We start from the raw sequence: 21928 nt of genomic DNA, 5'->3' as shown, positions 1-21928 counted from the left end.
CGTCAGCCTAACTTCCCCCACTGGCAGATGAGTTTTGACTCGGCTTCTTCAGGCTTGTAGATAAGCTCCCTGCTGAAGTATTTGATGTGATTTCTAATGCTAAGCTGAATCTAGAGACCGCTCTCTTCTGCAAACTGACAGCCTTTTCTTGCTCAGGGCTTTAGACTGCTGATGTCTGGAGTAATGTTTAGGATCTGAAGGGACTTTAAATCCCAGAGTCAGTGTGTGGTTTGTAGGGACAATCAGGCACAAAATTTTTTTTTTTTTTTTTTTTTTTTTGCTGCAGTCTCTTCCAAGTGGAACTAGGCTGGGTTCTGCTTACAGGGAAACCCTCTGGGAGCCGGTGGGAGTAGGGTGGTGTCACCCCACACTAAGGGAATATATAGGTTCTTTTAGGGATCCTTGTCAAAATGATGATGGCACCAAGTCATAGTTACACTTAAAGCTTTATTTTTGTAATAGAATTTTGCAATTAGCATAGCACACAATTTGGAATTAGAATGGCACAGGATTTCTATAATCAAAATCACTATAGTACAGTCTGTAAGTATTATAGTACAGCTTAATTTACAATTTCCAGTCACCTGGAACCCCTGCAGATCTGGTCAGATGTTAATATATGGTTTGTTGTATCAATATAACAATTGTGATCAAGACTCAAAAAGGTGAGTCACTCAGTCCTCAGAGGAAGCAGACCATGTCGGAGGCATCGCTGGCCACCAAGGGTCACGACTCTCACTGTCCAGCAGCAGCTCCGGCCCAAGTTCCCCCTTTTAGGACTTGTAACAGCTTGATTTTATAGACAGTGCTCTGGGTGCTGTTATGCTTCCCTGTTCTGTGACTGGATCATCAACACCACCTGGTTGGCAGGGCGGCTGGGACCTTCAAGGCTGGTACTTTTTAACACCATGTCCCATGTCTCAGCAGATGTGGCTGACTTGGTGTTAGAAGTGCCCAAAGGGGCATAAGCCTGTCGACCTGAGTTTGCTGTTAACTAAAGCAGGAAATGCAGAAGTGAGAAAACCTCGTGAAAGCGATGGGCCCCTTTGCACCTCTGTGGACATCTCACTGTTGAGTGGATCCCTGGGTGCCTCTGTCAGGCTCAAAGTTTTAGGAGCCTGAAGAACCCATGAAAGACATGGTAAGCAGGGTCCTGTCACAGCATGAAAGCCCTTACTAGCTGGGAAAACGTGGCTTTCCTTGAGTCTCTGGTACTTCTGTAAGCTTCAGGCACCTGGGTGAAGGCAGGGGACAATGGGAGACTGTGGAAAATGCCTCGTGCTTCACTGACTTGCTGTATCCTAAGGAGCAGCTGAAGAGTTAGGTTGCAAGAGATAATGTCTCTTCAGGAAGGAAGGTTCTTTTTCCCAAATACTTGTTTACACAGTTAGGCTTAGAGTGTATTGTTTCTGCAAAACCCCTTTCTGTATTTCTGACCAGGACTTTGCAAGGAGAATAGAATTGACTCCAGCATCCTACCTCCAAAACATCTGGCTGTGGAGGACAGTAATCATGTTTTCTAAAGGATGTAGCTGACCTCTTTAGCTTCCTTCTTTCCACAGCCAGTACAGCCTCACAGATTCCTGCCATTTGGGAAGTAAGAACAAGATGAAATGAATGAGCTGAACGTCCTGAAAGCTTAGAGACACAGAGAGCTCAGGGATGGAGCAGCAGACAGGACTGTCCTGTGCCCATAGGCTTGCTTGTCCCAGTCCAGCCCAGACACAGCCTGTTGTTAGAGGCTGCCCAAGTGTGTTTCATGCTTGAGTGAAGGGAGGAAGTACAAGCGGGCTCCTGTTGAGCAAGTATCCACATGCTTGAAAAGCAGACCAGCAGCAAGGATTGCCCTGGGAGTGAAGCAGGAGGCTTGAGTGAGGCATCTTCAGGCTGCATAGCTGCAGGATGATTCAGTCTCCAGAGGCTGCTACCTCTTGGTACAAATACTCAAGACAGGAGCACCTAAAAGATGAACAGTATTTTGGGCTGCCTTTGCTGTAGGGAAGAGAAGGACTGGAGGGCTCTAGGGAAGGGATTCATGGCACTTTTTTGGATTGGTGCTGGTGAGTGTAGGCGTTGCTGGGCTTTACAAATCCCTTATCTGGCATGATAACAGTACCTTGCAAAATAACTCTTTATCCCCATGTGAGGAGTGTCTCTCATTTATCCCCACTAAACGGTGCACCTTTGTCCAATCCTTGTTTTATCCTTGTCCTTGCATGGGCTGAGGTCTTTGAGCCTGCCACTGTGCATTACCTCAATTTTGATGTTCCTGAGCACTAGAATTGGGACTCAGTGGACTGGGTTTGAGTGCTTAACTCGGCAGGTAGCTTCATATATACTTATTCCTCTCCTAGTCTTAGTTTTCTTGGGTTTGATGGCTAATTCTCCTGAGGCAAGGATGGTGTCTTCATTGTACATGGGCATGGTACCAATGCACTGAAGCTCTCAGTGGAATAAATTACTTAGTCCCAACTCCTGACTTCAGAGTTTTGTGTGCTAAACTTGACCCCAGTTATCTTAGAATGGGTCTCGTGTGACTTGCAAAATAGCAGACTGGAGCAGCAGGTGGAATCAAGCAAGCATCTGTGTTTGGGGCTTTGGTGGCCAGGCCTCTAAATCTGTTAGCCATAGGGTTTGGGCTCTCTGGTTATACAGGTGCTTCTGAGACTTTTTCTGATGCTTGACATCACAGCAGTTGTGTGAGGGGAGAGCAAAAGTGAAGGGGTGCTTCCCCCCGCAGTAGAGCTAGCTGCCTTTGCCATGAGAAGTGAAGGTCACCTACATGCTTCCTGGCCTCACTGCATCTGTTAAATTATCTGGTGATCCCACGTCTGGCCTTGGTGCAGCAGTCAAAACCTGGGCAGTAGGGAGCTTTAGTACCTGTTAGAGATACCTAATACTTGTATGCTGTTTATGGAATTTTTTTTTTTCCTAGGAAGAGCTGCGAGAACAGATGTGATTTGTTTAGCAGCAGCAACTGATTGGAGTTGGGATGGAAGAGCAGCGTAATGCCATGGGTTGGGATTGTCTTGAGCAGCTGGCTTCTGCATGGCCTAAAAGTGTTGTGTACCATGGAGTCATTCTGGGGTGGAGGGGACAGACCCGGACAGTCCCTGTCCTGCATCCACCTTTGGGTCTGTGGAGAGCTGAAGCAGCTTTGGAGTACCCAAAGCCAGACACAAGAAGGTGTGGGCAAAAGAATGGGCCTCTCTGTTTGGGCCATAACAGTGCATCTGCAGCCCCAGCACAACAATATAGACATGGACATTTAGCAACAAGCTGAAGGGACATGTCCTGCCTTTGCTTAGAATGTGAAATGCCACTGCGAATAGGAGGGGGATGAGTGAGGGGGTCAGATGCATTCTAGCCTTTGAGTCTATTCACCAGTGCTTTGCCCATCCTCATCTGAAACAATTCAAGTGATGGAGCTCCAGGCACTTCCCTGGGGAGATCATTCCACAGTCTAATAAATCTCTCTCTGCTAGGAAATGTTTCTTGATAACCAGCCAGATTTTTCCTTTGCTTAGTTTCATTTGATTATTCTTAGCATCAGAGCACCCAGAGATGATTCCTCCTCTTTCTGGAGGGGCTACAATTCCTCCACTCCTCCCCTGGCCTGGTGTTAGGCTAAAATGTTGAGTCAGATCTTGACTAAGAATGTCAGGATCTGGCCTTTTCCATGTGCTTTTTATCTTGCTTCTAAGTTGGCCCTTGCAGAATGCATTATGCTTTGCTGTTCTCTGTATTTCCCTTGTTATGCATATGTATTATTTGTGTGTGTTTGTGCATACTGTATGGGTGTATGTATGGCACAGAAAGCCAGGCCTCTCCTTCTGTATCTTTTCATGATTCTGTGAATCTCGATCATGGAGCTTTCACATGAGCCTAAAATCCCAGATGCTCTTCCTCTTTCCTTTTTATTTTTTTTTTTTTTTGTATCAATAATCGTACTGGTCCTTGCATCTCCTCTGATCCTTGGCTATTTCTCCCACAGGCAACGTTAGCTTGCATTTTGCTCTCCTGTTGTTTCTCACCTTGTTCAACACCTGTTTCAAACCTATTTGATTCACTAGGGCCCTTTTCCAGGACTTCAACAGACCTTGGATGGGGCCTACAAGTCCTTTCATGTTGTTTGTCTTTTTCCTAGAGTCTTCAACACATCCAAATTAGGTAACATTTGCACCTTTAATTAGCAAGCCTCCCTTTCTGCCCTCCCACCCCGCACAAGGGCTGTTCCTAGGCACTTCCTCTGTACCTGAGCAGAAATGTTGGGGTGGAGGCCTGATGGAACAGGGCAGCATCTGTAGTTCTTGTACTTCGTTCACCTGCTGTTACCGAATAGGAACGTTGTGTTGATGTGCATCTGCAACTGCATGTCTAACTTGACGTTTGTATCGACTGCAGGTTGTGCGTTCCTCACATACTGCGCCAGAGACTCTGCCATCAAAGCCCAGACAGCGCTGCATGAGCAGAAGACTTTGCCAGGGGTAAGTCCCAGTGAATTGTGCCTGGAGCTCATGGCATGAGCAGGCAAATGGGGGATTGTCAGGGGAGGAAGTGAGGGTGAGAAGTGGCTTAGATAACTTCCCTGCTTGTGAAAGGGAAATGTGGTTTGGTTACAACAGGGGATGTGGGAGTCAGAGCACAGTGCTGCTCTTCACAGAGCTGCTGCTCTTTTCTCCAGCTTGCCAAGGCTGCCCCATGTAACTCCAGCCAAGCCTATTTCTGTGCTTCTCTTTGGTCTCTGGTGTGACGCAATGTCTTCAGCTATCTGTCCCTGTCACTAGGGAGCTGTGGGCTTTTGGGTGAAGTGTGTGGACCCAGCCTGCACAGTGGGCATGCTGGAAAGCTGACAGGAGACAAAGCAAGGTACCCTTTTCCTCCAGGTGTGCAGAACTTCCTGGTACATCTGCTCTTAGTCTGCCATTGCCCTGCAGGGTGCCTGGACAATTTCTTGGGCGACTCGGTGCAAGACCCAAAATGACTTCTAGTGCAGTGGCTGAGTTGGATCAGCTTCTCAGAAAAAAAAATACACTTGCACATCCCACTGTTTGCAAGAGAAATGGGTTATATAGGTGAGACCAAAACTGCTGAACTAGCTGTGGTCTGTTCCTGGGTCCTGCTCTCTCTGCAACTGGTGTTGGGAGAAAAATACAGTGGAGATCTCAGGACGCCAGGCACTGCAGAACAGGTCCCTCCTTGCAGGGAAGTCCTCTGTCTGCCTGGGACCTGCTGGTGAGCTGAAAGGAGTTCTGAATTGTTGCCATTCCCATTTTAGTATGATTTGAGAGCTTTGACTGGGCATTTTCCTTGCTGTGTTGAGGGGATTGATGAAACACTTTGGAAGGATTCATTTGGAGACAGGTAGGTGGAGGAGTTGGGTACTTACAGAGGGAAGCTCACTGGAGGCCCTGAGTGCTCAAGGCAACAGAATAATTAATGTAAACCAGGGGTCTCTGGAGAGGTGTTAGGAATTCTTAACCATAACATTTGCTCTTCAATCCATACAGGTCCAAGTAGCTTCCTTCACCTCTCCCAGCTCCTCTGAAGACCTCCACATGCACACATCCTTTTCCATATTTATTTACCTGTGCTTCCTTTTTGCATGGGTCCGTGTTGGCATTTTGAGGGCTCGAAAATGCACGTAACTTAATTGCCACTTAATAGGATCTTTACTGTTTCAGGTTATCTCAGGGCAGCAAGGGCCAGATTACCAGGTGCTCAGAATCTGTTTGAGTTAATTTTGTGTGAGGAGAAAAGGTCAGCCTTTCAGGCCAAAGCAGTGTAATCTTCTGTGGGTGTTGGTCCAGGGCAGAATTGACAGAGTCTATAAAGAACAAGTCCAGGGATGGAGGAGCAGTCATGATGAGTCATGGTACAGTGCTGTACACAATGGAGAAGACAGACATGTCTCTACCTAGTACCTGCAGAGGGACTTTGAATGGTTATTCATGTGAGGCTCAGTAAAGTCAAGGCAATCTCAGTTTTGCTGCAGTTCTACACTGGGAATTTGTTGCATGTTTCACTATGTTCTCTACTGTTTGTGCTCTCAGTGGTTACAGAGTGCTGCATGGAGTAGTATTTAAAGCGGCAGTTTATCTGTGTTGGTCTAAAGGCTTTTTATGTTAAGGGAGGTGTAAGAAACTGCTTGGGAACGGTAAGAAGTCTGTGCTAGCTGAATACTTTCGAACGTGTTTGTCTGGAGACAGTTAATGAGCATTGTGGTGTAATTAAGCTTCAGGATTAAAATAAAGGTGAGCTGTGCTGCATTTGGAGCTGTCTGTTTTCAGGCTGGCAGTACACCACTTCATCACATTTAGTTTCTCTTTTGGAAAGTCCCTCAATGACCAAGAAAGCAGGATTCTCTCTCTTTGGTCATTTTAGTGGTCGTTTAGAGACGGTTACTACCAGAACAGAACAGACCTCCATCCTGATGTTCATGGAGTCAGTCTTGGCACGGACATGGGCTGGCTGGCTTGAGGTAGCTTTCAGCACTGTTTTCTTAGCCTGGTTGCTTGTGTCTGTATAGTATTACAGGTCCCTCTGACCCAACTGATGACAGACAATACTCTGGAAAGGCAGGAATGCTAGGTAACTGATTGTTTCCTATTTTGGGAACAAGGCTGTGAAATTTCATCTCTGTACATTCACATCTAGATCATCTTTTGATGAACTCTGTGGCAAAGCCTCTCACCAGAAATATAATGGGGACCCTAGCATAGAACAGAGAACAGAATGTACTGGACCACACTGCTGGGATTTCAGTAAATGGGCCATAGTCTGGTAAACAAGTGACTTCTTGTTTGTTTTACACATTAACTATCTCTTTATTGCACATAGCAATAGCAGGAAGAAAGTTTAAGAGTGTATGACATCAGTGTAGGGTGACACAAACTGTCATCTGAATGCATGACCAAGCATCAGCATGTTTAGAGACAGCAAGGTGTCAAAGAGGCATAGAAAGGATCTTGTCGGTAATCCTGTACTTGCCACTGTATTGCAAAGCAACCACAGATGCCCCAAGTACCCAAGTATGTTGGTCTCAATGCAGAGACTAGTGGTTGATCTCAACAGTTCATGAACCTGGATAGAGACAAATGACTTGCTTAGTCTAGATTGGGGGTTTGGTAAGGAAGTGCTTTGATATGGTTTGTGATAGGTCCGTAGGCTGTGATCAGGCAGCTGGAGCAGGACTCCTGGGTTCTCTTCCAAGTCTGTCACTGGGTAGGCCTGTGCCCACAGAGGTATTGCTTAGGCCCTCCAGGTCTGATGCTAACGATGTCAGCCCATCTAGGAATGCTGCCACGTTGTTTCCTGCAGGGCCATACCTGCAGTGTAGCTTTCCTGAGGTTTCATGTTGTAGGTTTTCCACATAAGTCAATAGGAATCGCCTTGGTCTCTCTCTGGTTTTGTGGCATTTCTGGCAAGTTCTTCTTTTGGGAGATCAAAATTCTTGTTTATTTTTAAAGTGAGAGTTGTTGGATGTATGGTAACTAAATAGAATTTAAACTCAAAAAAGCTTATTTTTTGACAGTAAGGCTTAGTATCTTTTTCTGAAGGTAGACAGATTTTTGGCTTTCACCTCCTTTTTGAAGGGCTAGTGTGCTCAGGGTGTAAAGCAAGAAGACTGTCAGCTGTATATTGTATTATCTAAAATGCTTATCAGCCTTCAGAGCTGGTGAATTGCTATCAGTGCAGTTGGGAAGTAACAAATGCATGAATCTTTTGGGGAAGGAAGGATGGAGCTTCCTAGAACAGAGAGGTAAAGTACATTCTCCGTGAGTTAGTAGAAGTGTCTGATCACCCAGGCTTGGTAAGGAGCTTAGAAGGATGCCAAGTGTCTGTGCCCTTGATGTCCGTGGGGGTGGGCAAGAAGAATGCCTGCCTTGTGGCTGTGTGGGCGGGAGCCTGTTTCCACACATTGTGATGTGGACCCTCAGATGCGGACAGCAACGTGTGAACCTCAGCACAGCCGGAGGGCAGACACGCATCAAGACAGGCTTGCCCATCATCCTGGTTGGTACAGGTGACAAGCGGGAAGCACATCACACCTTGCTGGCAGCGAGTCGTGCTGTGCAGCATCCAGCATCACGGTCAGTTCTCCGCCCCGCACCATCTCCTAGCCAGCCTTGACACACTCCTGCTCCGTGCCCTTCACAGTACTTTCTGTGTCCTGCATGTGTAAAGATCCTGTTTCACATTCCCCAGTTTTGCTTCCTGAGGACAAGCTGGGGAACTGCACAATTAAGTCTGACTCAGTCCCAGTAAAGCAGTTTGACAGGCTCCAAAGACTCAACAAGAGATGGGGACAGATCTGCCCGAGGAACAAAACAGAAACCAGCTCCCTTCATGGCCTGAGTCCACAGGGCTTGAGGAAAGGTGCACAGCCCATGGAGGCTGAACAGACGAAGTCTTCGGATCTGAAAAACAGAGAGTGAATCAAGCCCTTAAGCTTCTTCCTAAATCTAGTGTCCTCTTCAGCTGCCAGCCAGTGCAGTGTTTCACCTTCTCCCCACTCCCTGGCACACTCCTCCCTGGCTCAGTGAAATGATATTATATCTCAATAACCCATGCCTTTGATTCGTGATTGTGCCTTCACTTTGCTGAGTTCTGAAAGGAATTGGAGAGGTTATTAATGACATGCAGTGATCACACACCAAGTTAAAGGCTCTTGCTAAGTGAAATTTGAGGGAGAAGCAGCCAGCTTTTCAATATTTCGCAGAAACGCTTTGTGTCTCTTTTCATTTGCAGCCAGACAGTTGCAAATTACATAAAATTGCTCCTGAAGAAGAAGGGGAAGAAGAATAGAGGAAGGAAGTGGAGGGGGGGAGGTTTAAAAAAGTAATTCTTCTGGCAAGGTACAGTTACAGTTTTATTTCTGTGCAGAACAAAGAAGGGCTTGCTGAAAGATAGGCAAGTAAGTGGCAGAAATTGGTATTGATCCAAGCTGGGAATATGGGCAGTTTAAGAGCAGTGATGGGGGTGCTGAAATGTGGCTACATCAGGGGGAGAGCTCATGGATGCCATGATGGCTTGGGAACGCAGGGACATGGGAATGGAAAATTACAGAGAGCAGCAGCATTAGAGCAGAGAGAGACTCTGGGAATGCACCAGGGGTTGAGATGCTGCAGCACTAACTCAGATGGTTGGGCACAAGGATTAATGCAGAGACCCAGCAGAGCTTGAGCAGAGGGCACCCCTGTGGACAGGCTGTCTCCTGTGCTTCCGGGAGCAAGGGCTCACCATGGGCCATCTGTCAGGATCCACAGCCTGTGATGATATAAGGGAATGCAGGTGACTTGGAGGGGTTTTGGTAGAGAGGGCAAAGCATCACATTCTCCCCCCCACTCTTTTCACACAAGTGCTGGTGTGAAGCCAGCCTGGACCAGTACTTGAGTTTCTTCATGTGAACACTACAGGATATTGCAGCTGGCAAAGCTGAGAGACATTCTGAGGGAGCGGAGTAGGGGGCCTGAATGTTTGGTTGGGGGCTGAAACTAGACTCCGTTTGTTAATCTTTGAGGTGGCCTCTGCAGTTTGAACCTTTGGGCAGGATGGAGAAGTTTTTCCCCTGTCCATCCTGCAGGTTTGATAGACAATATCAGCAAATTCATGAGAGCCATGCAACATTATCAGTAGAAGGTAGCAATACAGAGAGCATGTCAAGGCCGTCTCATTGAAGTGGCAGCACCAGGACAGGAGGGTACTGCAGCCCCTGGGCAAGGAGCAACAGAAGTGCCTTTTCACTGCAGAGAGAATTGCAATTGCTTGTGCTGGTGGGGGTTTGGCATAAGGGCCTGAGAACTATCAGTGAGGCAAGGCAGCCGCCCTACGAAGTACATACCCTGAAGAGGCAGGGGAAGAGCAAGCTGCCAAGGCAGACATTGGCTCCTGCTGCCTACAGAATTGGAAGGATAATGAAATTAAAGATTAGCACCCGTTCCCACATGCTGACCAAATGCACACATGCAGGCTCCTGTCCCTTTCTCCCTAGAAATTGCTACTCTTTGCACAACCGGACACTCACATCTCCTTGTAGCACAGAGCTTAGACTTTTGTCTCCCAGAGCTGGCATGTTTTCTGGTGAGCTCACCTGTGCTTGTGAACACACACACACACACACACACACACCTGTGCACCAACCCACACAGACCTTCATCTTTGCAAAGGCACCCACAGTCCTGAGTGGGACTCTGCATCCCCATCTCCCCAGGGTCATTTGGTGTGTGTGCATGCACACAAGAGTTTGTGAATATGGATATAGAATCACAGAATAATTTATGTTGAAAGAGACCTCTGGGGTCTCTGGTCAAACACCACTCAGAGCAGGGCTAGCTGCATCAGATCACTGAGGACCTTCTCCAGCTGGGTTTTGAATACCTACAGGGAGATCCTGCAATCACTCCGGGCCTCTCTTCCACTCTATGAGCACCCCCAAAGTGAAATGGTTTAGCTGATATTAGCCATAACTTTTGTTGTTCAGCCTAGAGAAGAGATGGCTCAGGGGGTTCTTATGGTGGTACTGGAACTCAGGCCTACTGTCAGTGGATTTTCCCGTGGGCACGTCCTTAGTCCTTACTGCAGGAGGTTTTGCTCTGCTTGGACCGGTAACAGTTGCCATGGGAACTGGTACACTCAGCCTATGTGCAGCAGCCGGGGCTAAAGGTCCCTGCTGCCGTCGGCTTGGCCCCGTCTGCAGCCACCAAAGTATTTTAAATTAGCAGAGACCTCTTTCCCCATCCACTGTAATTAACCTGCCGTGGGGGGAGAAGAGGTGGGGGCATGGCTGCATTGAGGAGCTACTAGTACCCCCAGCTGTCAGGCCCAGACCGGCCGCAGAGCATTAACCATCCAGCATGTCCACGAGAGGCCTGTGCAAGCTCTCTGCAGACCTGGCTGCATCTGCCAGCCAGGCTTCCTCTGCCCCTTGCTCTGCCCTTTGCCAGTTTGCTGAGGTCCTCGGAGGCTCCCACTTGTGCATGGCAAAGCACCTGAGCATGTTGGCTGGACCAGCTGTCCCGTGGAGCGGGGTCAGCAGTGCACCACTGAGCATAGGGGAAGATGGGTGTTGGATGTCTTCTCCAAACAGCCTGACAGAGAGATCAAAGCCAGGTGAGTGTGGCAGTGCTCCCAGCCTTTCCCCCTGCAGCCTTCTTGCACTTGCTCAGAGTTACTTGCTGACCCATTTCATAGCATCTTATTTCTACTTTTTGTAGGCCTGCTAAGCACTTTCCACCTTCCTTTGAGCTGGCAGTGGCTCCTGTGATTAGAACCTCCTTGGGCAAGCCGAGGATGGCAAGACCCTGTCTCTGCAGAAGCAAGATCCTGCAGCTAACACAGGACTGTGGGCCTGAGCACTGAGCTGTGCCTGGGTCCTCAGGCCCGTTGCTTTCTGGTGGCCAGAATGATCTCTTTGTGGTCTTGATGAACTTGCTAGAGGAGCTTTTTGGATTTTCAGTTCTGTCAGCCCTGTCTTGCAAGAGTGGGGAGGAAGGAGCAGGAGAAAGTGTGGGGCCAAATACTACTACTCTTTACACTGCTGAAAAGTCCCCTTGAGAAACCGGAAAGGTACTCGCCTGAATTTGGCCCAGGGTTTTCTTCCTGTTGCATCTGGGGAAGAGTTGTCCTAGCACCTGTAGAAAAGGATCCGAGAAAGTTGTCACTTTCCTCTTCTCACCTGAAAGCTCCTTTGACCTCCAGTAGCACTAATCACAAGTGACAAGAAGAGATCAGGGCAACAGGGAAGATCATCTAATGTCCTTGATGTGGTGCCCTGTGGTGCACTGAAACATCAAGGAAGGAGCCCAGTGAGGACAGGCTGACCATGGAGTCCTGAGAGACTGCACTTAAATGTGTCTGCCAAACAGTCACGTACATGATAGGGGCTGTAATTGCTGTGTTGGGCTGGCCTCCCTGCTGGATGTCTGATGTTAATGCACAATAATGGTGGTGTCACTTCCATAGAGCTACCAAGGAGATCCAAAGCCTTTCTGAATCATGGCGATAAGTTGCTTGCCTTCCTCCCAGAGCAGCACTAACTGCAGTGGGGACAAGGATATCTGAACTGTGTTAAGGGAGAAGGAACACAGCAGAGAATCCAAGAGGCAAAGCAGCCAGTCTGTATGTGTTGTGGCCCGCACGCTGCTCGGATGTCTGCTTGCTGATTCCTGCATCTGCTCAGCTTTGGTGGGGAATGGGGGTTAACTTCGCTGCTCTGCCTGATTTGCCCTCTGTGCTGGGGCTAGGGAAAATACCTCCGAAAGAAACTTGTGAGAGGAGTTGGAGTTTGAGTCCTCCTCTTGGTGACAAAAAGCAGTTGGGTAAAGTCCTCCACCAATCTTTCTTGCTCATGAAAAAAGAGATGGCCTTAGCCATGCAGACAGGAGCTGTGTGGTTTGGACTGTGGACTTCACATCCTGCTTCTGCCACAGACTTCCTGCATGACCTTCATCATCATGTGCCTTGATTCTTCCTCCTGAAACACAAACATAGTACTATAATTATCCTTGTTTCCTTCATAATGGGATTGTATGGGGTGAATTCATAAGCAGCCTTTACAGCTGGAACGGTGCTTGGTGCTGATGTTGCTCGTGTTTCTGTGCGAGACAACTCCCCTTTCTCAGGGCAGGATGGTTCTTCTGGATAGGACTGAGGTACACTGAAGACGTCAGTGGAAAGATGCAAGCAGGAGACTCGAGCACTGAGACTGGCACCAATCCATTGCTGCTTGCATTCCTGACCAGAAACAGAATCCAAATGAGCAAATCGGCATTTAGATTTGTGTGCTCTGCACAGCTAGAAGTGGTTGTGATCATTCAGGCAGGGCATTTTTAGCTGGCCGGAAAAGGACCAGCCCACAACTTGCATAGTCTAAGAGCCCAGGACCTAATTCTGCCAATGGCCTTGGATGCCTTTTGGTTCCTGACATCCCAGAGGAGCCAGCCTGCATTGTGTGTTTCATGCTTTCTATCTCTGACCCTCTTAACACTGTGAGGTTCCCCTGCTCTGCACCTGAGGGGCTATTTTACATCACTTACTCCTAATTAATAGAGAGGCTTGCCCTGCTGTCCCAGGGGGCTTTCCCCCTCCATCCAGTTTTTGCAGTTTGAAAGCTGAGGAAGCAAGAGCTGGGGGTCACTGCTCCTCCTTGGAAGACATGGCTACCAGATTGCTGATATGACAGCTTGTGCTGGGCATCAGTGGGGAGCTAGTTCACCTCCAGAAGGGTTTTTTTGGGGTGCGGTGAGAGAAATGGTGCATTTTGGCCTTCATGAAACCAATAGCAAAGCTTCCTCTGACTTCAGCAGGGCTAGGGATTTTCTTTAGATCCTTGATTCCAAGAGTGCTACAAGGGTGGGGGAGAATTTTGTTGAAAACAGGGAGGAAGCCCAAGCAGAGCACAGTTCCCCGGTTTTCTGTGCTGACCAGATGCTGCGGGTGGGGTGGGGTGTAATCTAGACACTTGCCAGTAAGGCCTCTCACCTCTGCTTCTTCCTTAGGAACCTCTAGGCTCCTCTGGGCTGTAGTGACTTGTACCTCCAGCTATCTCCTCACTGCTTCCTGAGGGCTACACAGGAAATGTGGCTGCTGTGCTTTGTAGCATGTAACGCTCCAGTGGTCAGTATAGCTTCGTGCCCCCATCAGGCTGGCCAGTTGCTTCCCGCTAGTAACCCCAAAGAAAGCAAGTGGGGGTGAGGGACTTCTGGCCTGTGGTAGCCTGACAGCATGTGGTAAATGTTAATGTGATATTCTTCAGAAATGGAGAATAATAACGCTGAGCTGAATAATGAGGAAAATAAAGCTCAGCTAGTGAGGCAGGCACAGGCTCATAAATCATTTGCTTAAGTTCTCCATGCCACATACGTGTTCACATATGTTTGTGTTCTTGTGTGGTAACAGCATGCATGTCTGTGCATGTGCGTGTACTTGTCACTTGGAATTTAATGCAGGCACATCCTGACTCTTGGATTCTGGGCCCAGCTGAGCATGTACAAATACGGCTTTCTTAGTCAGTCAGGTGTGTTCTCTGATTACTGTGTAGCTTGAGATGATGACTGGAGGCCAGAAGAATTTGTGCTTCCGGAGTTTGATGTGCAAGCCAGAAGTGTGTCCTCCCTGCTGTCCTGTTACTCACTCTCTCCCTCAAAGGGAAGGGTAAAGCTTGACCATCGTTTCTGTGCGTTGAGTTTGTGTAGGGGACAGAGCTCTTTGTCTGAGACCTGTATACAAAGTTTAGGACCCCACAGGGACACATCACAAGGCCTTGTGACCTATGTTGTTGAGTTAAAATAACTGTGAACTCTCTTTGCATTTGTAGGGTTGCACCTCTGCTTGGGAGGCCTTTGATATTTTGTTCATCTTTGATGGCAACATGGGATTTAGAAGGATTAAAGTGGTGTTGTCCTCTTTGTGGAAGCCTCTGGGTGTCCAGTCCTCTGCAAGGAGGACCATGCCTGCCTCTGCCTCAGTCAGGAGACTTCCCGTTTCAGGAAGCAGCAGGTGGAGAATCCTGCTGCTGTTCTCCAGGCCTCAGCATCTGGACAAGTTTCTTGTATCTTGTTTTCTCCTCTTTACCCCCATCTTCCAGAGCAGATGAAGACCAGACCTCAGTTTGGTAGGTGGCTCTCAAAAGTCACTGGTGCTGGCAAGGTCTCTGGAAATGGCCAGCCCTCGGCCAGGGGCTTGGTCTGACACTGGCAGAGGGTGAGTCTTCCTGTGCCCCTGCCAAGGTGCTGGGCCAGGTAGGCAAGGGTGAAGCTGTGGCCACAGCTGTGGGGTGCAGAGCAGCCCACATGCTTGATCTCATCACAGGCAGCCCCTCTTCCTCTTGTCGCCCCGGCCGAATGCTGCCTCCAGACTTGTGGCAGTGTTAACCCGCGTCACTGTGCTGGCATCAGTGCTGGCACCTCTACTGCCAGCGCTGTCCTACGGGCATCGTGCCGTGGCCCTGCTGTGGGCCTGTTGCCCCGCTATGGGTAGGTGACCCTGTGGGGTGCCCTCCCCCATGGCGGGCAGATTCAGTAGGGCCAGCCATGGCTCACCCCCCCCGGGGAGGGGCCCTGCAGTGCATTCTCGGCTGGGAAGCAGTCCCTGGGATGGGGGGAAGGGAAGGGGTGGACAGATGGGTAGAGGGGGCCCCCTCCCCAGAGATGATATCAAAATGTCTCTTTTGTGCAAAGCAGAGGGAATGCCCCCAAGAGCTGGTTTCCATGGCAACCGCAAATGTCAGGTTCCATGTGGTGAATAACCGTTTCCATGACAACATCTTCTTTACCCTAGGTGCTGAGAGCTGGAGTGACAGCCCTGTTGGGGGAGGGGATAGGGAGATGTCTTCAGGTACTTAACCCCCTCCCTCACCTCCCCCCATCCTTTCCAACTCCTTGCCCCAAGCCCTCAGCCACAGCATCCCTGGGTGGGTCCATGCTCACGTGGGCATGTGATGCTCTGGCACCCCTTCCTCCCTCCCTTCCCCCAAATGGATTTGCTCCTTGCAGAAGCTGAGATCCGAGTCTGTCCCTCCATCTCCCTCCCCATCTGTTTAGCTTAATCCTGGTTTTGCATCCTGAGTAGAAACAAAGCTATTTCTCAGTGCTGTGGGAGCAGTGGGGAGTGGGGTGGCCAGCTGCCCCTCTTGGCTCCGCACTGAGCCCTCTCTTCCAAGCACACATCTGGGCTGCCTGCCCTCTCCCACCCAGCCTGCTGCCGAAACACCCCCAGCCTCGGCTTGCACAGGCATTTTGCCAGAGGCTGTGAGCTGTGATAGGAGCCACTGCCTCTCAGCGAGGAAGTATGAGGCTTTCTGAAGCAATATCTGACCGCGTCCTTCTGAACCCTGCCCCGCATCCCATTCAGCTCATGGGCTGAAAGAGGTGCCTGGTCCTTGGCAGTTCATGGGGGGAGCAGCAGCCCAGAAGCTGATGAGTGTCAGTGCTGCACATGCTGGGGCCACGTGGCAGCACAGTGGGATGTTAGGAGCTCTGCAAATCCATGCAGCTGATCAAGAGCAGGAAAGGGGCCCTCGGCCTTTCCCTCTCCCCCAGATGACACAGCAAGTCCTGGGAGATGGAGTTGGAGTTGGCACTGCTGCCTACCGAGGTGCAGCATGGCAGCAGCTTGGCCTTCCTTTTGGGAGCTGCCAGTCAGTCTCTGGCTTTGCCAAGCAGCCCCATATCGCTCCTTGAGGGAGGGATGGTATCGCTTGGAGCTGGTCCCAGCATCTGCTCATCCTGTCTGAGATTCACCAGTCAGTGGAAGCCAGCTCACAGCCCCCAGCTGCTGCAAGCTCTCTCCCGTGCCCAGCAGTCAGGCTTCAGCAGCGGTGTGCCATATCATGGCAGCCTGTGACCTTCCGGTTGGCATCTGTGTCCTATGAACTGCAAAGTTACTTCACAGGTTTCCTCCTGCTGTTGTGAATGTAGGCTCTACCTCTGGTTTCTGGCCAGTCTGGCTCAGCCACCACTTGGAGACTGACAGCAGTCCACATTTTGCATGGTGGCTTCTAAGCACATGTTATTTGGTGACTTTTATGGCTTGATTTCATTTTTGTTGTTGCTGTTTTACCTGAGGGTGTTTCCTAAGAGAGGGGGCAGACTATGCCTGGACCTGCAACTTGTGTGCAGGTCTTACATGTGATATTCTTACTGTGTTTTATTATGAGTGTCACTGATTCAAGTCACTGTCAGCCTCTGTGAGTGATGCTGAGAGACATGGAGTGAGATGTGCCGTGAATGTGGAAATCTGCCTTGTACATTGTTCCCTGGAGGAGATTCTGTCTCAGTTGGATCCTGCTAGCTGGGAAGGAGGCTACAGCTTGTCAGTTGCCTTTCTGGGCAGCATAGGACCCATACACCTTCCAGCAGAGGACAGTTTTGCCCTGCTTTGCAAATCTGACAGTTAAAGCTGTGGGTTACTTAATGCAGCTACTCCTGGGTAGAAGTGTTCTTCTGTTTTACCTGGAGAGTCCCCATATCACGTGAGCTAAACTACCCCTCAGGCTTGTTGCTTGTGGTTGGATTATTGCTGATGACACTATTGGGTACAAGGGAGGTAAATGGCTCTTCCCCACAAATAAACAAGAGCAGTTTTGTGACGTTTGACCTGAGCATTCCCCTTGTGGGCAAGGAGCTGTTGCTGGAGAGCAGCACTGCCCTTCTTTAGAGCCACCCTGGTGCACAGAACTCTGACTACATGAGGGCTGGGGAAGGGGAAACATAACATGTTTGCTTGCTGTGCTGCTTCTAGCCAAGTTCAGAGGCAGTCTTTCCTCCCTCCTGCAAGGAAAGTAAGTGGCTCAATTAGGCGAGGTGACCATGCCTGCACTGAGTCCGGGCAGGTATAGGAAGAGCTTCCAGGCATACTCTCACCTTAGGCCACCCTGACCACTGTTCAGGCTGCAGTCTTATGGTGATGAGCTGCTTCCTTGGAGTCCTTTCTTTGCCACTTGCTGTGTCTGAGGAGGTGGAGGTTTATGCACGGTGGGCGTTTCCAGGAGAGCTATTCCCTGCAGGCAAGCAGCTGAGCAGGGAAAAGCGCCAGGTTTCCTTCTGAGAAGTCTGAAATCCATGTGGTCCCTTCTCCAAGGGTTTTGGTTGCCATCATGATGTCTTGGTTCCCTTCTGCCACTCTCCTACTCTGCCCAGCAGGCAGAAAGGGGCACCCTGGTGCCACTGCCATCAGCTCCGTGTGCCAGGCAGATGGTCCAGGCTCTAACCCTCTGCATTTCTCTTTCATTGCAGATGGCGCGCCCGATTCAAGTGAAACCCGCAGACAGCGAGAGCCGTGGAGGTAGTTGTAATCTCTCCTTGTTTCTCCTTTGGCGGCTTTGTGCTTGTGAGGGGGACCAAGCAAAGAGACAGGCTCCTGCCCTGGCCTTCCTTTCCCCGCAATCTGTATGAAGGGATGTTTGTGTGTGGCAGGGATTTGTGGGGGCAGGAGGAGACTCTAGGGGTAGGCTTTGATGAGGAGCCTTCAGCTTGGCACAGCAGGAAGCTGAGAGCATCCCAAGTCCTAAGGGTAATAACGTGGCTGCCCACTTCACTCTTTTTCCCAGCCCTTTGAGCCTCACGATGTCTGCCCCAGGTTACTGAAGCAGGCATGCACTTCAGTGTATGGCACCAGGGGTCCTGGAGGGTAGGGTGTAAGCAGTTGGGAAGAGGTTTCTTCATTCTTATACCTGATCAGCCCAATACAAGCCAGATCCCTGCAGCAGCACTGGCTTTTTAACCTGTTCAGTTTACTGCTCTGCAGCTGATTGTCCTGTCTGCAGCTCACTTCTCTGCCTCCCCCATCACTGCTGGACTGTCTCAGCCTCTCCGCTCTCAGTCCTGCAGGAGCCCCCATCGCACTGTCAGGGCCCAAGTGCTGTTGCAGAAGATAGCATGTGATGGGGACATAGTGTCTAAAGGGAAAGGATCCTGGGTTTAGGCCTGAGGTGAGGTGGAGGTGGTGTCAGCCTGTAGGGGACCAGCTTGGTTTAGAGCAGCACATACCAGGTAGTTCAGAGCTGGAAGGTTTCAACAGGAGAATCTCTGTTAATTTAATGGGGAGCTCACAGCAGCTCAGATGCCTCCTCCAGGTGGAGTAGGTTTGCAACTCCAGCCCTTTCCAAATTTATGAACGCCTATTGCTGCTTTTCCTTGTCTTACTGATACATTTCTTTTCCTCTTCTCTCCATTCCTGCATCTGCCTCTCCATGCCTTGTGCTGTTGGTGCTGCCTCTGAAAGCAGTTTAGTAGTGGGGAGAGGAGAATTTGTGTGAGACTGTTTGTCCTGTAGGGCAGCATATCCTGCGTGCTGTGTTTAGATTTGGAAGGCTTTTGTTTTAAATTTTAAGGGGTCACTTCCAAGCAATTTGTAGTGACTTTCAATTATTGCACTGGCAGGAACATGAGATATATTTTACATGAATGTGTGTATTTATGGTTGTGTAAAAAAAAGTTTATCTGTTTAAGTCAGATCATTTTTCCAAATAGAATCTGTGACTTTTCATTATTTACTTCAGGGATAAGACACCTGATTTTTACTGAAGTCTGAGCATTTTTATTCCCTTGGGCTATACTGAGAATCCCAGACATGTCACCACCTACAGACCCGCTCCTTTTCAAAAGAGCCATAGCTTAAGGCTCCCAAAGAAACTGGCATACCTAAAACACATAGGACTGGATTCATCTCACCTTACTTCAGCCCCTGGGTTCAGGGTTGAGTTTAAGGTCCTTGTCCATGCTACAGACAGTAAAAAGAGACCAGTGCCTTCAGGGTGATCACTCTCTCCCTCTTGACACTGGTACTAAGAGTGGATGAGCTGTTCTTTAGAGGTGCCTGCAATGGGGATAGAAGCAGCTGACTGCTCACTGACACGTCATATTGCCTCTAGATACAACCATTAGGTGGTCAATCCTTCCCCCACCACATTGATTTTAAAAATTTGCACCCCAGATTTCTAATTAATTCAGAAATTGTGTAATTGTATCTGAGGTTATTCCTAATGAGTCTTAAAAACACCAAACAAGCATAGAAGACTAGGAAAGCCTTTGCCAGTCATACCCATAACTCAACATCACAGAACCATTACATATACACACTGGCAGATCCCATGCACTCTCAGGCTGCAAGTCATGGCTGCGTAGCAACCTTCACAGCCAACACAGAGACACAGACAGATGTACCTACAGATGGATGCCCCATGTGTGCACTGTTTTACAAATACATACATGTGCCCACTTGACACACACATTCGTAGGCAAACGCACACGTTTACCTTCACCAGTACCACCCAAGCACAGCTGACGCCCCTGCGTTAAGCCCTCACAAAACAGCAGTAAAAATATACCAGACAATTCAGGCTGTGAACAGACCGACCACTACAGCTTTGTTTTCTTAACAGTTTGTGTCGCTTTGATAAGCGCAACTCCGGAATCTCTGGTGTCTAATACTAGGCTGAGGTAATTTCTGCAGTCTTTATTTTGCTGGTGGGGCACTACTATGAACTCTCTTCTATACACAGCCACCTAGTATCACAGAACGTGTTGCAACTTAACATCTCTAATGCCTAAGCTCCTCTGTTAAACTGAGCTGAAAGAGGCCAACAGGTTCAAAAACAGGATGTTGATTTGGAGGCAAGCTTTTGGTCAAGGCATTGGAGTCTGAAATCTCTAAGCTTATGAAAAGTGCCACTGTCTCTAATGACTGCAAACATCAGGGAGTCAGCTCTGCTTTCCATGGAGAAGGTCATAGAGAAGAGCAGCCTTTGGAGTCTGAACACTGGCCTCCCTCTAGCACATGTGCCCAGTTTCCTTCCAGCTTCACTGCAGGGCTCAGAAACGAGTAGCTCCCACAGGATCCATGACAAACTGGAATTTTTCCTGAGGCAGAAGCAGTATCAAGACAGCACCCTATATTTATCTGAATCAGGTTGCTCTTTCCAGAGGTTTCTGTTATGATGTTCCACTTGTCAGAGAAGTGGATGAGCAAGTTTGCAGATATGGGAAGAGCCATTCCCTATAGCAATAGCCCTACACTGGCAGGAGGTAAAAGAAAGATTTGGGGCAGGGCAGAACTGCTTGGACTAGGAATTTATCAAGGGAACAACTTCATGCGTCAGTGAGGCTCTGTTCTGCATTATCCTCAAAGGGAACCTCTTTTATCCTCTCCAGGGACTGACATCTCTCAAATTAAGCACCCTGAATTAAGTACATGAAGTTAGAGCACCAGGATTTGTCTCCTGGTCTAAGAGATGCTGATTTTTGTGCCAAAGGGGCAGTTTTGGCCAAGCCCTGCAGGGACTTGTGGGGATACCTGGATGCTCAGTGTTACTGCAACCCTGCAGAAGGAGTTCACTAATTAAAAGATGCTGTCTGCATTAGTTCAGAAGGGGACCTGTGATTCTGGCACAGGTTTTACCAGCTCTTTCCTCCTTTCCCTCACGCCCCTGATGAGGCTGGGAGTGCTAGGAGGAGATGGAGTGAGGGGGCAGAGGAGCTTGACTGTGCTTCTTGCGAGACCTGGAGCACTCTGCTGCACTGATGTGATGTGACAGCTAGCCCAAGCCCATTAGCACTGCCTTAGAGACAAGGAAGGTCTCTGCATACCCAAGGAGATTTGCTGCATCCTGTCCGTAGCCAACTGTTTGAGTAGGCTTCCTCCCTCTCCCTGACCCTTGCTGCTGACAGCAGCTAGCCAGGTGACCTAAATCCACTGGGTTTAAAGAGGAGCAGTGTCCAGTGCTTGTGTGCTCTCCTCTCTTTCTCATGGCCAAAGCATTCAGCCTTAACCCCTCGCTTGTTCCTGTGGTATCTTCATCAGTGACCTGCTCTGCACTGGCCCTTCTCTTGCTGCCTGGGTGACTGACTGTGCCCAGACCATGTTTCCATGGGAACTCAACAGTCAGAGATCAGAGACAATTTTCCTGATTGTTGGACAGCATGGGAAATTGCCAATCAGAGGGTGAAAAACAAGAGCTGGAGAGAAAGTGAAGAAAAAATGGCAGGAGGAGGGTGTGGTGTTACAAACTGGGGAGAGGAGATCTTCCAGAGCTGCACGAGTCCCTGCTGGGGAGCCAAAGGAGCCAGTGACCCACAGCAGTGGCTTGAGGACGCCACCTGATTTGGGATCGACCATTTTACAAGTGGTTTCAGCAGACATCAGGTGAAAGGGCTTGCAAGGTTTTGGCCCAGTTGTGGAGAGATGAGACAGCTTAGTTATTGGTAGGGGAATGCCCCTATCTGGAAGCTGCCCGAAGTGAGAGGTCGTTTGGGCTCCAACACACAGAGAAGGAGAGAGATCAGCAGCAGAGGAGCCCTTTCACAGCTTCCCAGTTGCTGCAAAGGGGCATCCCATGGGAGTAAGCCTGGATCCTTTTCCTACAATCTTGGGAACTGGGCTGTGTGAAATGAAAATAACTATGAAAAAATCTTACGCTGTCAGTGACTTC

General features: G+C 49.2%; 1 protein-coding gene across 7 annotated transcripts in view; it reads left to right on the top strand.

Annotated features, from left to right (window-relative positions):
* The window catches only part of CELF5 (CUGBP Elav-like family member 5), a 41441-nt gene that overhangs the window by 3215 nt on the left and 16298 nt on the right, over positions 1-21928 (top strand). For 6 of the 7 annotated variants that reach the window (XR_012621119.1, XM_074808890.1, XM_074808889.1 and 3 more), the window contains exons 2-3: positions 4405-4487; positions 17736-17787. Coding sequence is in view for 6 of the 7 variants with exons in the window: in XM_074808890.1 (XP_074664991.1) it covers positions 4405-4487; positions 17736-17787 (135 nt within the window). In the remaining variant the exon portion in view is untranslated. The remainder of the gene's footprint in view (positions 1-4404; positions 4488-17735; positions 17788-21928) is intronic. The other variant, XM_074808891.1, reaches the window with a different exon arrangement.

This window comes from Strix aluco, chromosome 29, assembly GCF_031877795.1.
Source record: "Strix aluco isolate bStrAlu1 chromosome 29, bStrAlu1.hap1, whole genome shotgun sequence".
Classification (NCBI taxonomy): Eukaryota; Metazoa; Chordata; class Aves; order Strigiformes; family Strigidae; genus Strix; species Strix aluco.
This window is presented reverse-complemented; position numbering and strand designations above follow the sequence as displayed.